The sequence below is a fragment of the Hemibagrus wyckioides genome, linkage group LG16, assembly GCF_019097595.1.
Source record: "Hemibagrus wyckioides isolate EC202008001 linkage group LG16, SWU_Hwy_1.0, whole genome shotgun sequence".
Taxonomy (NCBI): Eukaryota; Metazoa; Chordata; class Actinopteri; order Siluriformes; family Bagridae; genus Hemibagrus; species Hemibagrus wyckioides.
Genome location: NC_080725.1, coordinates 23,878,629 through 23,890,460, shown reverse-complemented (window position 1 = coordinate 23,890,460; position 11,832 = coordinate 23,878,629). Strand labels below are relative to the sequence as shown.

The 11,832-nt window shown below is 45.8% G+C and overlaps 1 protein-coding gene across 1 annotated transcript in view; it reads right to left on the bottom strand.

Moving 5' to 3' along the window:
* Window positions 1-6,223: 6,223 nt before the first annotated feature.
* The window catches only part of pip5k1ba (phosphatidylinositol-4-phosphate 5-kinase, type I, beta a), a 27,320-nt gene continuing 21,711 nt past the window's right edge, over window positions 6,224-11,832 (bottom strand). The window contains exons 14-15 of the mRNA XM_058411784.1: window positions 11,182-11,287; window positions 6,224-6,681 (exon numbers count right to left, since the gene is read on the bottom strand). Of these exons, the coding sequence (XP_058267767.1) occupies window positions 6,679-6,681; window positions 11,182-11,287 (109 nt within the window). The 3' untranslated portion in view covers window positions 6,224-6,678. The remainder of the gene's footprint in view (window positions 6,682-11,181; window positions 11,288-11,832) is intronic.

Below are 11,832 nucleotides of genomic sequence, written 5' to 3'. Positions count from 1 at the left end.
ATGCTTGCAAGTCAGGATAAACATTATCAGACTGAGTAACTTCTTCCACATCAGTTTTTTCTGAAGCTTTGTTGCAGTTCAATTTCTTGTCAAAGAGGATACTCTAGCATGGAGCTCTTTGTTCTGTTCCTCTAGCTCTGAGTTACGCTGAGACTGTTGTGTAGCTAACGCTAAACCAAATTCTCTGTGGCAGCAGATAATGCCTTTTACATTTTTCTTGCAAATACATGCTCCTAGTACCTTTTTACACTCATCTACAGACCAGGTCTTGTTTGGATGGATCTCATATTTCTGAGTTAGTTCTTGTCTTACTTTCTCAGTGACTATTAGGTTCATTTGCACTCCTAACAGTGATTTGAATTCACCATCTGACCACTTCTTTGTGGTTTCTCAGTAAAAGGGTTATTTTTTCTCTTATTAACATCAAGAGAGAAAAAAGAGAAATGTACTGAGATGAACAGGGAGCATTTATACAGAAGAGAGGTCAACTATCTACAGCCAAACTAAAGAGGTCACCAGAAACAGACATGGTGGTCGACGTCACTAGAGTAGCCAGGAATCACAATGTGGGTGGGCCCAGAAAAAATTGGGCGGGCCTAGCCTAAAATGCATCTTTTATCAAAATAAGCCAACACAACTACAATGCTTGAATGCAAACCACCGTTTAATCAGAGCATAAGACTGTATGTCATCATAAGCAGTGTTAAGAACATAATGATAAGAACAGCATGAGCACGGCGGCCACATCACACATGTGCGCATCTGACTGACGCGCCGCAGCAGCATTATCAAATCAGCAGGACAGTATGGAACAGCATGTAAACTGTCGGATATATGGCTCAACGGCCATATAAACCACATGAAATGAAGAACAATAACCATACAACTACATAGTAGGAAAATGCAGATTGGCTTACTTTTACTGGAGGATAAAGTGAATAAACACTTGCAGAGCCCCTTACTACTCGAGAACATCGGAATTATCTTCCTCCTCTGGCTGCACACGACGTCTTTTTGACAAAAACATTAGTAAGTTAGTGGCGGGCAGTGGTGGCTCAAGTGGTTAAGGCTCTGGGTCGTTGACCGGAAGATCAGGGGTTCAAGCCCCAGCACCGCCAAGTTGCTACTGTTGGGCCCTTGAGCAAGGCCCTTAACCCTCTCTGCTCCAGGGGCGCTGTATCATGGCTGACCCTGCGCTCTGACCCCAACCTCCAAGGATGGGATATGCGAAGAAAGAATTTCACTGTGCTGTAATGTATATGTGACAAATAAAGGCTGTTTCTGTTAAAAGTTGCTCTGTTTCATTTTAGTTTAATGTGCAACTAAACTAAAGCAAAGTAACTGACTGGGTGGGCCTGACAGACAGGTGGGTGGGCCCTGGCTGACTGACAGGCCTACCCATAGCTACACGACTGTTCTATGTGTACACTGGTGGTTCGGCGAGTTTATTATGAACATGGTTATTTAAATTACAAGAAGAAACTGTCAGTGAGTGTCTGTGTTCAGCACATGATCATCAAAAAAGAACAGAAAGAATTTCTGGAACAAAATAAAGGATATCACGAGATGTCATAAGATGAGGTCAGAAACAAATATCACACAGTCAGCCCAGGACAGAGCGTTCAGAGATATAGTCAGAATATATCAATGCCCTCTTAGATCCCAGCGGGAACTGAGCACACTCTTATGGAGCATTAAAGGCAGTATCACTGCCCACTGGGCCATCCCACATCCCCAACCTCACACCACAGTCACCCTTTAAGGCCGTGCATGCCAGAGGTCAGAGGGTGGTCCTGTCTAGAAAGAAGCAAGACCTACTTTGTTGAAATGAGTGGAAAAGAAATGTACATGGTGACCACAGAGAGGACAAATGATGACCACAACGACTGGTACAGTGGAATGCAAAATCCAACAGCATTATGCATTATGAACGTCAGTAGAAATTGTGAGCAATTTCTAAGAAAATCACAGGCCGAATTTCCCACTATGCTGCTGGCATAAGACACAGGAGCATGTGGCCTACACTGAGTGTATAATAAATGTTTTTTTTAATCACTTGTTTTCTAAACAATGCTTTAGTCTATCAGGATCACAATGTAAGCAAGTTCTAGAATGACCATAGAGTCTACAAGAGATGAGGCTGATGATGAGATTATCACACACACTCTTCAGTTTCTCAGTTTGCTTGAATATAATCTGACTATCACCTTCAGGTCACCTGAAAAGGAAATTTCAGGACTAGTTTTAGTCCAAGGGTTTGGAAATGGCCTGGTCAGAGTCATCTCAAATAGACGGAGTTGTGATTTTGGATGTGATGCGATGCGAATTTCACAAAGAGCTGAAGGCAGGAGATCTGGCCAGTTTTGTCTGTTTGTTAACACTTTAATGAGTCTGTTATTAATTTAATTTAATTTTAAATTAATTTAGCGCTGTCACTGTTTAAAGAGTTTATCCCTCGCCGCAGTGAGAAGCCCGGGCCATTGTCCAGCGTCACCTGCCCCCCTGCTGACAGGGCAGAGAAGAAGGCTAGTGTGGCAGCCTGTGCTCCCTTAGTAAAATCCAGGGAGGCCGGCAAGTGGGCCCGGGCTCAGGCCTGTCAGGCGAGACCTGACCTGAGGTCAGTCATCTCGGCCAGATGGGCCGAGAAGGAATCCTGATGCCCGAGGGCTAGGGTTTCTGGGAGCACCCTCCTCAGTGGGGCTTTTTCTACCCTCTACCCCACAGCCTCTGGTGTTTCAGGGTTCACTCTTGCTTCCACTTCCTTTATACAGAGGAAAATATGAGCTTAACACCTCTCTCAGACAACCTGGCAGCATGGAAACGTCTGCCAGGTGTCTCTCAGTGGGTCCTAGATACCGTAAAGAAAGGGTACAGCCCACTATCATCGGCACACTCCAAGTTTAGTTCCTCCAGGAGGGACTACTCTCCCTTCTGAGAAAAGAGGCCATAGAGCATGTTCCCCTTCCAGATCGGGATTCAGGCTTTTACAGCCGGTATTTTGTTGTACCAAAGAGGGATGGGGGGGCTGCGGAAGAAGTGAAGAAGTTCAGGTTCAAGATGCGCACTACAAAACTGATTGCATCACAGATCAGATCCGAAGACTGGTTTGTGATGATAGACCTCAAGGATGCCTATTTTCACATAGGTATCCGAACAGAACACAGGAGGTTCCTCAGGTTTGCTTTCGGGGGCAAAGCTTACCAGTATCGGATTCTTCCTTTAGGTCTAGCTCTGTCACCATGCACCTTCACAAATTGATGGATGCTGCCCTGGTGCCATTGCATCTCCAGGGCATCCATGTACTCAATTACCTGGACAACTGGCTTATCCTGGCCAACTTGAAGGCCATGGCAGCCAGTCACCAGGATTCAGTGCTTGCCCACATGAGTTCTCTAGGCCTCAGGATCAACACAGAGAAATGTGTGCTTTCTCCATCTCAGAGAACCACTTTCTTGGGGGTGATTTGGGACTCCACCACGATGCGGGCATGTCTATCTCCTGCTCGGGTGGCCTCCATACTGTCAGCAGTAAATGCTGTTCAGCTAGACCAAAGCCTCTCTGTCGCCGAGATGCAGAGAGTCCTCAGCCTCATGGCAGCAGCGGCCAACGTGATCCCTTTGGGTCTGCTTCACGAGGCCGTTCCAGTTCTGGCTTCCATCCCCAGGGTTACGTGCCGCAGGGTTCGTACCCACTTATGTGGAAAAGACCCTGGTTTCTGGCCTTGGGTCTCATCCTAGGGGCGTATCATCATCGCAGGACTCCTTCGACGGACACCTCACTTACGGGGAGCGGTCTTGGATGGCCACCCCACCCACGCTCTTTGGGTAGGCCCTCAACTCTTGTGGCACATAAATTGCCTGGAGATGAGGGCTGTGTTTCTAGCACTGAAACACTTTCTCCCACACCTCAGGGGCTTCCATGTGCTGGCAGACAGCACCACAGTGGTTGCTTATATCAACCGTCAGTCTGTGTCCATGCCCTCTATTCAAGTTGGCGCAGCAGGTCCTGCTCTGGGCAGAGACCAGACTTCTTTCACTGAGAGTGATTTTTATTCCAGCACACATAAATCAGGAGGCAGACTCCCTGTTGAGACAGGTGCTGAGGCCCAGGGGAATGGTGGCCAGAAGGTCTGGTGGATTTATGGCCGAGTGGAAGTGGATCTGTTCATCTCTGAGGAACCAACACACTGTCCGCTGTGACACTCCCTCTCTCATCCAGCCCCTCTGGGCCTGGATTTTCTGGTACAGACCTGGCTGAGGCTGCGTCTGTACGCCTTTCCCCCGGTAGCTCTGCTCCCAGATGTCCTAGCCAGAGTGCGCCACAACGTGGTCCACGTTCCTCTAGTGGCTCCCCGCTGGCCCGCTCGAGTTTGGTTCGCGGACCTTGTCTCCTTCCTAGACTGTGCTCCTTGTGAGATTCCTGTCAGGAAAGTACTCCTCTCTAGAGAGTGAGGCGCTATTTTCCACCCCCACCCAGTAATGTGGAAGCTCTGGGTCTGGCCTACAGTCTCGTCTTTCTCTGGGCCTGTCCCCCTATACTTTAAAGGTGCACGTGGCCGCCATTTCTGCGAACCACGCCCTTGTCCTCAGTGCCTCCTTAGGTAGGCACCCTCTGGTCTCTCGCTTCTGCGCGGTGCCAGGTGGCTGAGGCCTTCCTGCAGACCACGCCTCCCCTCGGGTTGCTGGAAGCCCCCTTTGTGCCCAATGAGTCAGGCTCAGAGCAGTTTCTGACCCTTAAGATGGCTCTGCTGTTAGCCTTGGCCTCCCTTAGACAGGTAAGGGATCTGCAGGCTCTATCGGTTGCCCCCGCCTGCCTGGATTTGCTCCGGCATGTCCAAGGCTATCTTGCACCCCAGGGCTGGATATGTCCCAAAGGTGCCCAGGATGTCCGGTTGTCCGGTCATCCTGCAGGCCTTCTGTCTTCCGCCCCATGACTCGGCGGAACAGGAGAGGCTGCACTTGTTCTGCCCAATCAGAGCCCTTAAGACCTATGTCCACCGCTCCAGGTTGTGGCGTAAGTCCCCCTCCTTGTTCATCTGCTTTGGGAGCCAGAACAAGGGTAGTTCAGTCTCAAAGCAGCACCTGGCACACTGGGTGGTAGAGGCCATTACCTAGGCCTACGAGGCACAAGGCACATTGCTTCGCCTCTAGGGGGTCAGGGCTCACTTCACTAAGGGTGTCGCCTCATTCAGTGCCCTGGCTAGGGGTATTCCCCTCCAGGAGATCTGTGCTGCAGCAGGCTGGTGAGCTCCGCATACCTTTGTCAGGTTTTATAACCTGGACCTGGACCCCACTCCTGGGTCTCAGGTCCTTCAGGGGCTTATGGTCTCCTGTTCCTGGTCCGCTCGTACTCTTTCACAATCCCCGGGACAGACATCGACCGGTGTGTGGCTGCGTGGGTATTCACGTTCCCATAGCGTCAGTCATGACACAGCGTCGAGTTCATTCGAAAGGGAACTACAACAGGTTATGTATGTAACCTGGTTCCTTGAGAAGGGAACGAGACGCTGCGTCGCTGGCCACACCCTGAGCATCCTTTCACACTTCCTTCAGACAAAGGTAAGTGGAATGAATGTGACATAGATGCCCTTATATGGAAATGCCTATCCGAGCCAATGAATTGGCGTGTGCACACAGAGCTTCAGACTCACTTCCTCGACAGTGTTCCCATAGTGTCAGTCATGGGAACCAGGTTACATATGTAACCTATTGTAGTTTGCCCTGTTACTTCTGTGCTTCATATGTAGTTTATATCTTTTTTCTTTATTTATTCATCCATCCATTTCCCTCCATTTTATCTTCCTTCCATCTGTTCATCATTAGGTGGTGCACTGCCCCCCTACAGGCTCAGTGGTAGGTTTCTCACCTACCATGCAGAAGGCCTGGGTTCATTCCCAGCCAATGCCCAAGCACTGATTAAAAATAGGAGGGTTGCATCAGGAAGGGCATCTGGCGTAAAACCTGGGCCAAGTTGTTGTGCAGACCTATTGGTACGCTGTGGTGACCCCACATCTGTAGGGAGCAGCTGAAAGGTCAACAACATGGAGATGAAGTTTACTGCTGTTGGCTCTGCTCACTGAGCTCCTGAACAGAAGTTTTTTCCTCAATCTCACTGCAGTTCTTCAATTAAAATAAATTCAACACATTATATTTAACTTGTTTATAAAAAAAATCTTGCCTTTATGTTGTATCTCCAGATAAAGACACAGTCTATGTGAATAACCTGCAGTGATCTCATCCTCTTTATTTCCCACTCTCTCTCACACACACATACACAGAAACACAAATAAATATTTACAAATTCATAAACAGACAGTGTTTAATAGAACAATAACCATTAAACAGATTTCTATAAATAAAGAACCTTTTACAGTATATTACACACACATCTGTAATAAAATAATGGTTAAAGAACATCTTTAAAAAAATACAGATTATCAGATTTTTTTACTACTAATAATACGGCATCCTAGCAGTGCAACAGATTATTGATGTGATTTTTTATTTCAGTTTTTAATTTAATCTGATATAATTTGGCACTGGTGAAATCGATCCTCACATCAGTCAGATATCACGGCACAGGTCACATGACCCGAGCGTGACGTGAAGTGCGCTAACAGCAGGAAGTGCGGGGAAGACGAGTGTCGTGTTTCAGACAGCAGGAAGTGAGTTTCACACATCACTGGAACACAAACAATCAGATACTGGTGTTAGTGTTTCTGTGAATCACACACACACACATTTTTCTGAATTCTTAACATGCTGTAACATGTTTTTAAGGGTTTAACAAGTTTAATGATATTTATAAGTTAGTAAATGTGACTTTGACATGACTGAGTGAGTTTTGTTTACAATCAGAAATGTTTGTTGTATCACGTTGTATGTTGTATCATGGCAAGGCAGACGTGTTTGCTAGCTCCACTCCTGAATGCCAGCTTTTTCTTCTTGTTTGTTTCTTGTTTCTTGGTTCATCGCCAATTCAGCCAACCATTTTGAATTTATGGGTTTTATATCTCCGGAGCTATGAATCATTAACTGCTCCCGCAACTACCGCCACCGCCCCCAGGAAGGCTCCGAAGCACTGAGCTCAAGTGAGGAAGCTGACCCAAGGAGAGTGTTCCGGAAATGGTGATGCAATCGAGGCAAGATGGGAGGGCTCTATGCTAGACTAAAGCCTGTGCTAGCCAGCCACCACTAACGTGGGATCTCTGAAAAACAAACTGGATGAGCTGAGGGCAAGGATGACATCACAATGGGAAGTAAGAGAGAGCTGTGCTCTAATTTTTACAGAGACCTGGCTCTCAGACAAAGTCCCAGAATTCTCTGTTCAGCTACAGACTCACTCCATACACCGAGGTGACTGGACTGCAGCCTCCGGTAAGGCTAAAGGGGAGATGTGTGTGTGTGTTTATCAATGTTTATCAATCAAACTCATGGTGTGGGGATATACAGACTATTTATAAGCATTGCTCGCCAGATGTGGAGTTTTTATTGCTGAAATGCCGTCCCTACCATCTACCAAGGGAATTTACTGCTGTGTTCATAGCCGCTGTTTACATTCCTTTGTGAGCCAACTCCACAGCCGCACTCGGCAAGCTCCACGATGTTTTCAGCACATTAGAGACGGCTCATCCTGACGCTGTTTTTTTTGGCGCTGGTGAAGCATTCGGACCCGCACAATCAGACTGTTGAATAGCTTCTTCCCTCAGGCAATCAGGTATCTCAACAGAGAACTGAACTGAGCTGGACACAGGGACACACACACACACGCTGAAATCTGATCTCAACCGAGAAACTGAACTGTGCTGGACACACACACACACACAAAAACTGAGAACTGTGTTCTCAACGAGAACTGACTGTGCTGGACACAAACACATTCACACAACCGAGAACTGCTCTCAACAGAGAACTATAGTGTTCTGGACACACAGATACACACAGACACACACAAAAATTGTCCTGTTTGCACGCATATGTCACTTTACACTTTACACTTTATATTGATCCTGTTTACATGTTAACTTTAATATTTGCACTCACTGTCAACACTGTTCTTTTACAGAGTCGGTCTATATGTTGTTTGTCTGCACTGTCTTGTCTTGTCATCCTGTGCACTTCTGTTGTATGTCTAGGTTTTACTAAAGATTGCACCTTAAGTATAGTTTAACTTTGTCTCTATGTTTAGTTCTATGTTTGTCTGCTTCACTGTACTTTGTCTTTGTTGTGTAGCACCTCTGGTCTAGGAGGAACGTTGTTTCATTTCACTGTGTACTGCATCAGCTATATATGGTTGAAGTGACAATAAAGCTTCTTTGACTTTGACTTTTTTGACTTTAATCAGTGCAATTTACGGACTGTACTTCCTAAATATCACCAACATGTGGATATTCCCACCTGCGATAATAACATGCTGGACAATGTTTACAGTAACATACATGGTGCATACAGGGCTGTACCCCGCCCCCCCTTTGGACAATCAGACCACATCTCTTTGTTCTTGTACCCGGCTTACAGACAAAGACTCAAACAAACAAACCCTGTCACTAAACAGGTTAAGCTCTGGACCCCACAGTCTGAGGGGATCCTGCAGGACTATTTTGCTCTGACAGACAAGAGACAGTATAGAGAGAAGCTGGATAGTTTCTACTCTAATGCTAATGCCGGGTGGATGCGGCAAGGCCTGCAGCACATCACAGACTACAGGCCCACCACGAGCACTACTATCAGCTCCTCAGACAGCCTGCTGGATGACCTCAACACCTTCTGCGCCCGCTTCGAGACCTCCAACAACAACACAGAGTGAAGGCACACACACACTGGGACCTCCCAACTCCCCTTCTCCCCTCCTACTGTATCATCAGCTGCGGTACACAGAGCAATGAGGAAGATCAACCCCAGCAAGGCAGCAGCGCCAGATAACATCCCTGGACGGGCCCTCAGAGCTTGTGCTACGGAGCTGGCTGATGTACCTCCATCTTCAATCTCTTCAATTCAGAACACCATACCCACCTGCTTCAAGACAACAACCATCGTCCCCCTTCCCACGAAGAGCCCCCCGACCTGCCTGAACAATTACAGACCAGTAGCACTCACTCCAATCATCATGAAGTGTTTTGAGAGAGTGGTGCTGGCCAACATTCAGAGCAGCATACTGGACACATTAGACCCCCTGCAGTACGCATACTGGCCCAACTGGTCCACCTCAAATGCCATTGCTGCTGCCCTCCATATTTCCCTTTCTCATCTGGAAGATAAGAACACCTACATCAGGATGCTCTTTATCGACTACAGTTCCACCTTCATCACAGTCATTACCCATAAGCTCACCCACAAACTGTTCGCACTAGGACTACACCCCACACTTTGCAACTGGCTTCTGAACTTTCTCAGGTGGGCAGTGGTAGCTCAAGTGGTAAGGCTCTGGGTCATTGACTGGAAGATCGGGGTTCATGCCCCACCACAGCCGAGCTGCCTTGAGCAAGGCCCTCACCCCACCCTGCTCCAGGGGTGCTGCATCATGGCTGACCCTGTGCTCTGACCTCAACCTCCAAGGATGGGATATGTGAAGAAAGAATTTCACTGTGCAGTAATGTATATGTGACGAATAAAGACAACTTAACTTCCTGACTGGCAGACCGCAGTCTGTCACGATTGGAAACAGAATTGGAAACAGGATTGGAAACAAAGTGGCACCCCACAAGGATGTGTTCTTAGTCCCATCCACTACACACTAATCACACAAGGACAACATCATCCTGAAATTTGCTGATGTATGATAGGACGGATCACTGGTGGGGACAAAGCGGCCTACAGGTGCCGAAGTGGTGTGAGGACAAAAACCTCACCCTCAATTCAGACAAGACAACGGAAATGATAGTGGACATGAGGAAGGAGCAGAGAACTCATCAGCCACTGTTCATCCGAAAGCTAGAAGTGGAGAGGGTGAGCAACTTTAAATACTTGGGGGTTCACATCAGGGAAGACCTCACATGGACACTCAACAACACCCAGCTGGTTAAGAAGGCACAGCAGCGGCTGTACTTCTTGAGGAGGCTGAGGAAGTTTGGCATGCCTATTAAGATCCTCAACAACTTCTACAGCTGTGTTGTTCGGAGTGTCTTAAACAACTGCATCTCCGTGTGGTATGGCAGCACTACTATGAGGGACCATAAACATCTGCAGAGAGTGGTGAAGACTGCTGAGAAGATCATCAGGACTCCACTGCCCTCTCTACAGACCATTCATCACCGCAGAGTCCACAGGAGTGCTGCCTCTATCCTTAAGGACCCCACCCATCTCCAACATGGACTGTTCACACTCCTACCCTCAGGACAGAGGTACAGGAGTGTGAAATGCAGGACCTCCAGATTAAGGAACTCCTTCTTTCCCTCAGCCATTAGACTTTTAAACAGGTAGCCAGAGGACATAGTCTGGTTTCATCTATCTCAAAGATCAGCTGAACTAAATTGTTCCTCTTCATATTACACATTTGTTAAAATTATTGCTGTTATTAAATCAAGTAGCTGCATCTCACTGCAATTGTTAATGTTAATGCTACCTCTATTAATATCCACAGTTGCATTCAATTTGCACATTGTTAATTTTACTGCTGCTGCTATTACCATCTATAGTTCATTCAATTTTTGCACATACTACTGTAATATTGTTTTGCACATAAGTAAATACTGTACACTTGCATATACATAGTCTATATCTAATTCTGCTGCGTAGTTTATTTTTATATTTTAATTATGTTTGTGTTTGTATTTGTGTGTGTTTAATATTTATTAAAATTTTACTTTTTTACATGTTTTTTTTGCACTTGTTTGGCATTCACTGTGGACAGCAAAGAAAGAATTTCATTGTACAGGGAAACTTGTTTCCTCACTGTGCACATGACAATAAACGCTTTGAATCTTGTTTTCATTTTTGAAATATTTGTGTTTAATGAATCAGACGTTCACACAACAGTGTAAATATCATTAATTTAGTTGTTTTGTTCCTTTTTTCTGCCTTTGGCAGCTCATTTAAATAAATAAACCCGTTAATGTAGCATGAGACAGAAAGAGTGATCAGTGGCGGAGGAAAGGAATCGAAATCTAAAATCTAAATCAGTATAAATTAATAAAAAGTGAAGAAATCAGACACAAGCATATAAAATAATCTGCACTAATCTCACCAGATAAACGTCCAGCACCGACTCCGACGTGCCGCTGTGTGAAGAATCGGACCGGACCGGGGAGTCGTCCAGAGCCAGAGTGGAGCTGGAGTTCCCACACTCGCCTCTGTGAGGTCAGAGAACATATTAAACACACAACAGAACCATCTTTAACATTTAACACCTGCTTATGGAGCTTCTCCAGTAACTTTGAGTATTTTTTATTATTTGAGGTGTATTGTTTTGGAGTATTATTTTACAGTGGAATATTCTGGAGTATTTTTAGGAAGAAGATGCTGGTTCTGTTAAACACTGTGTATTCAAGATTCAAAGAACTTTATTAATCCCATGGGGAAATTCCTTTGCCATGTTAAAGTTCCTCTAATGAAAATAAAAATATAAGAGAGAAAGAAAGACATATATACACTGTTTTATAAACTATAAATAGAATAAATAAATACAAATACTGTACAAATACTAGTGTAGAGCTGTAATATTGCACACAAGGATTGTAAACTGGTGATAAATTTAACAGGTGATAATGGTAAAGTTATATGTGTGTTAGTAAAGAGAACAGATGTGAATAGAGAAAAAGAAAGTTTTTAATTCCACTTCCTCATGTTTTCTGGGTCACACTGTATGTTCTGTGTGTGTGTGTGTGTGTGTGTGTGT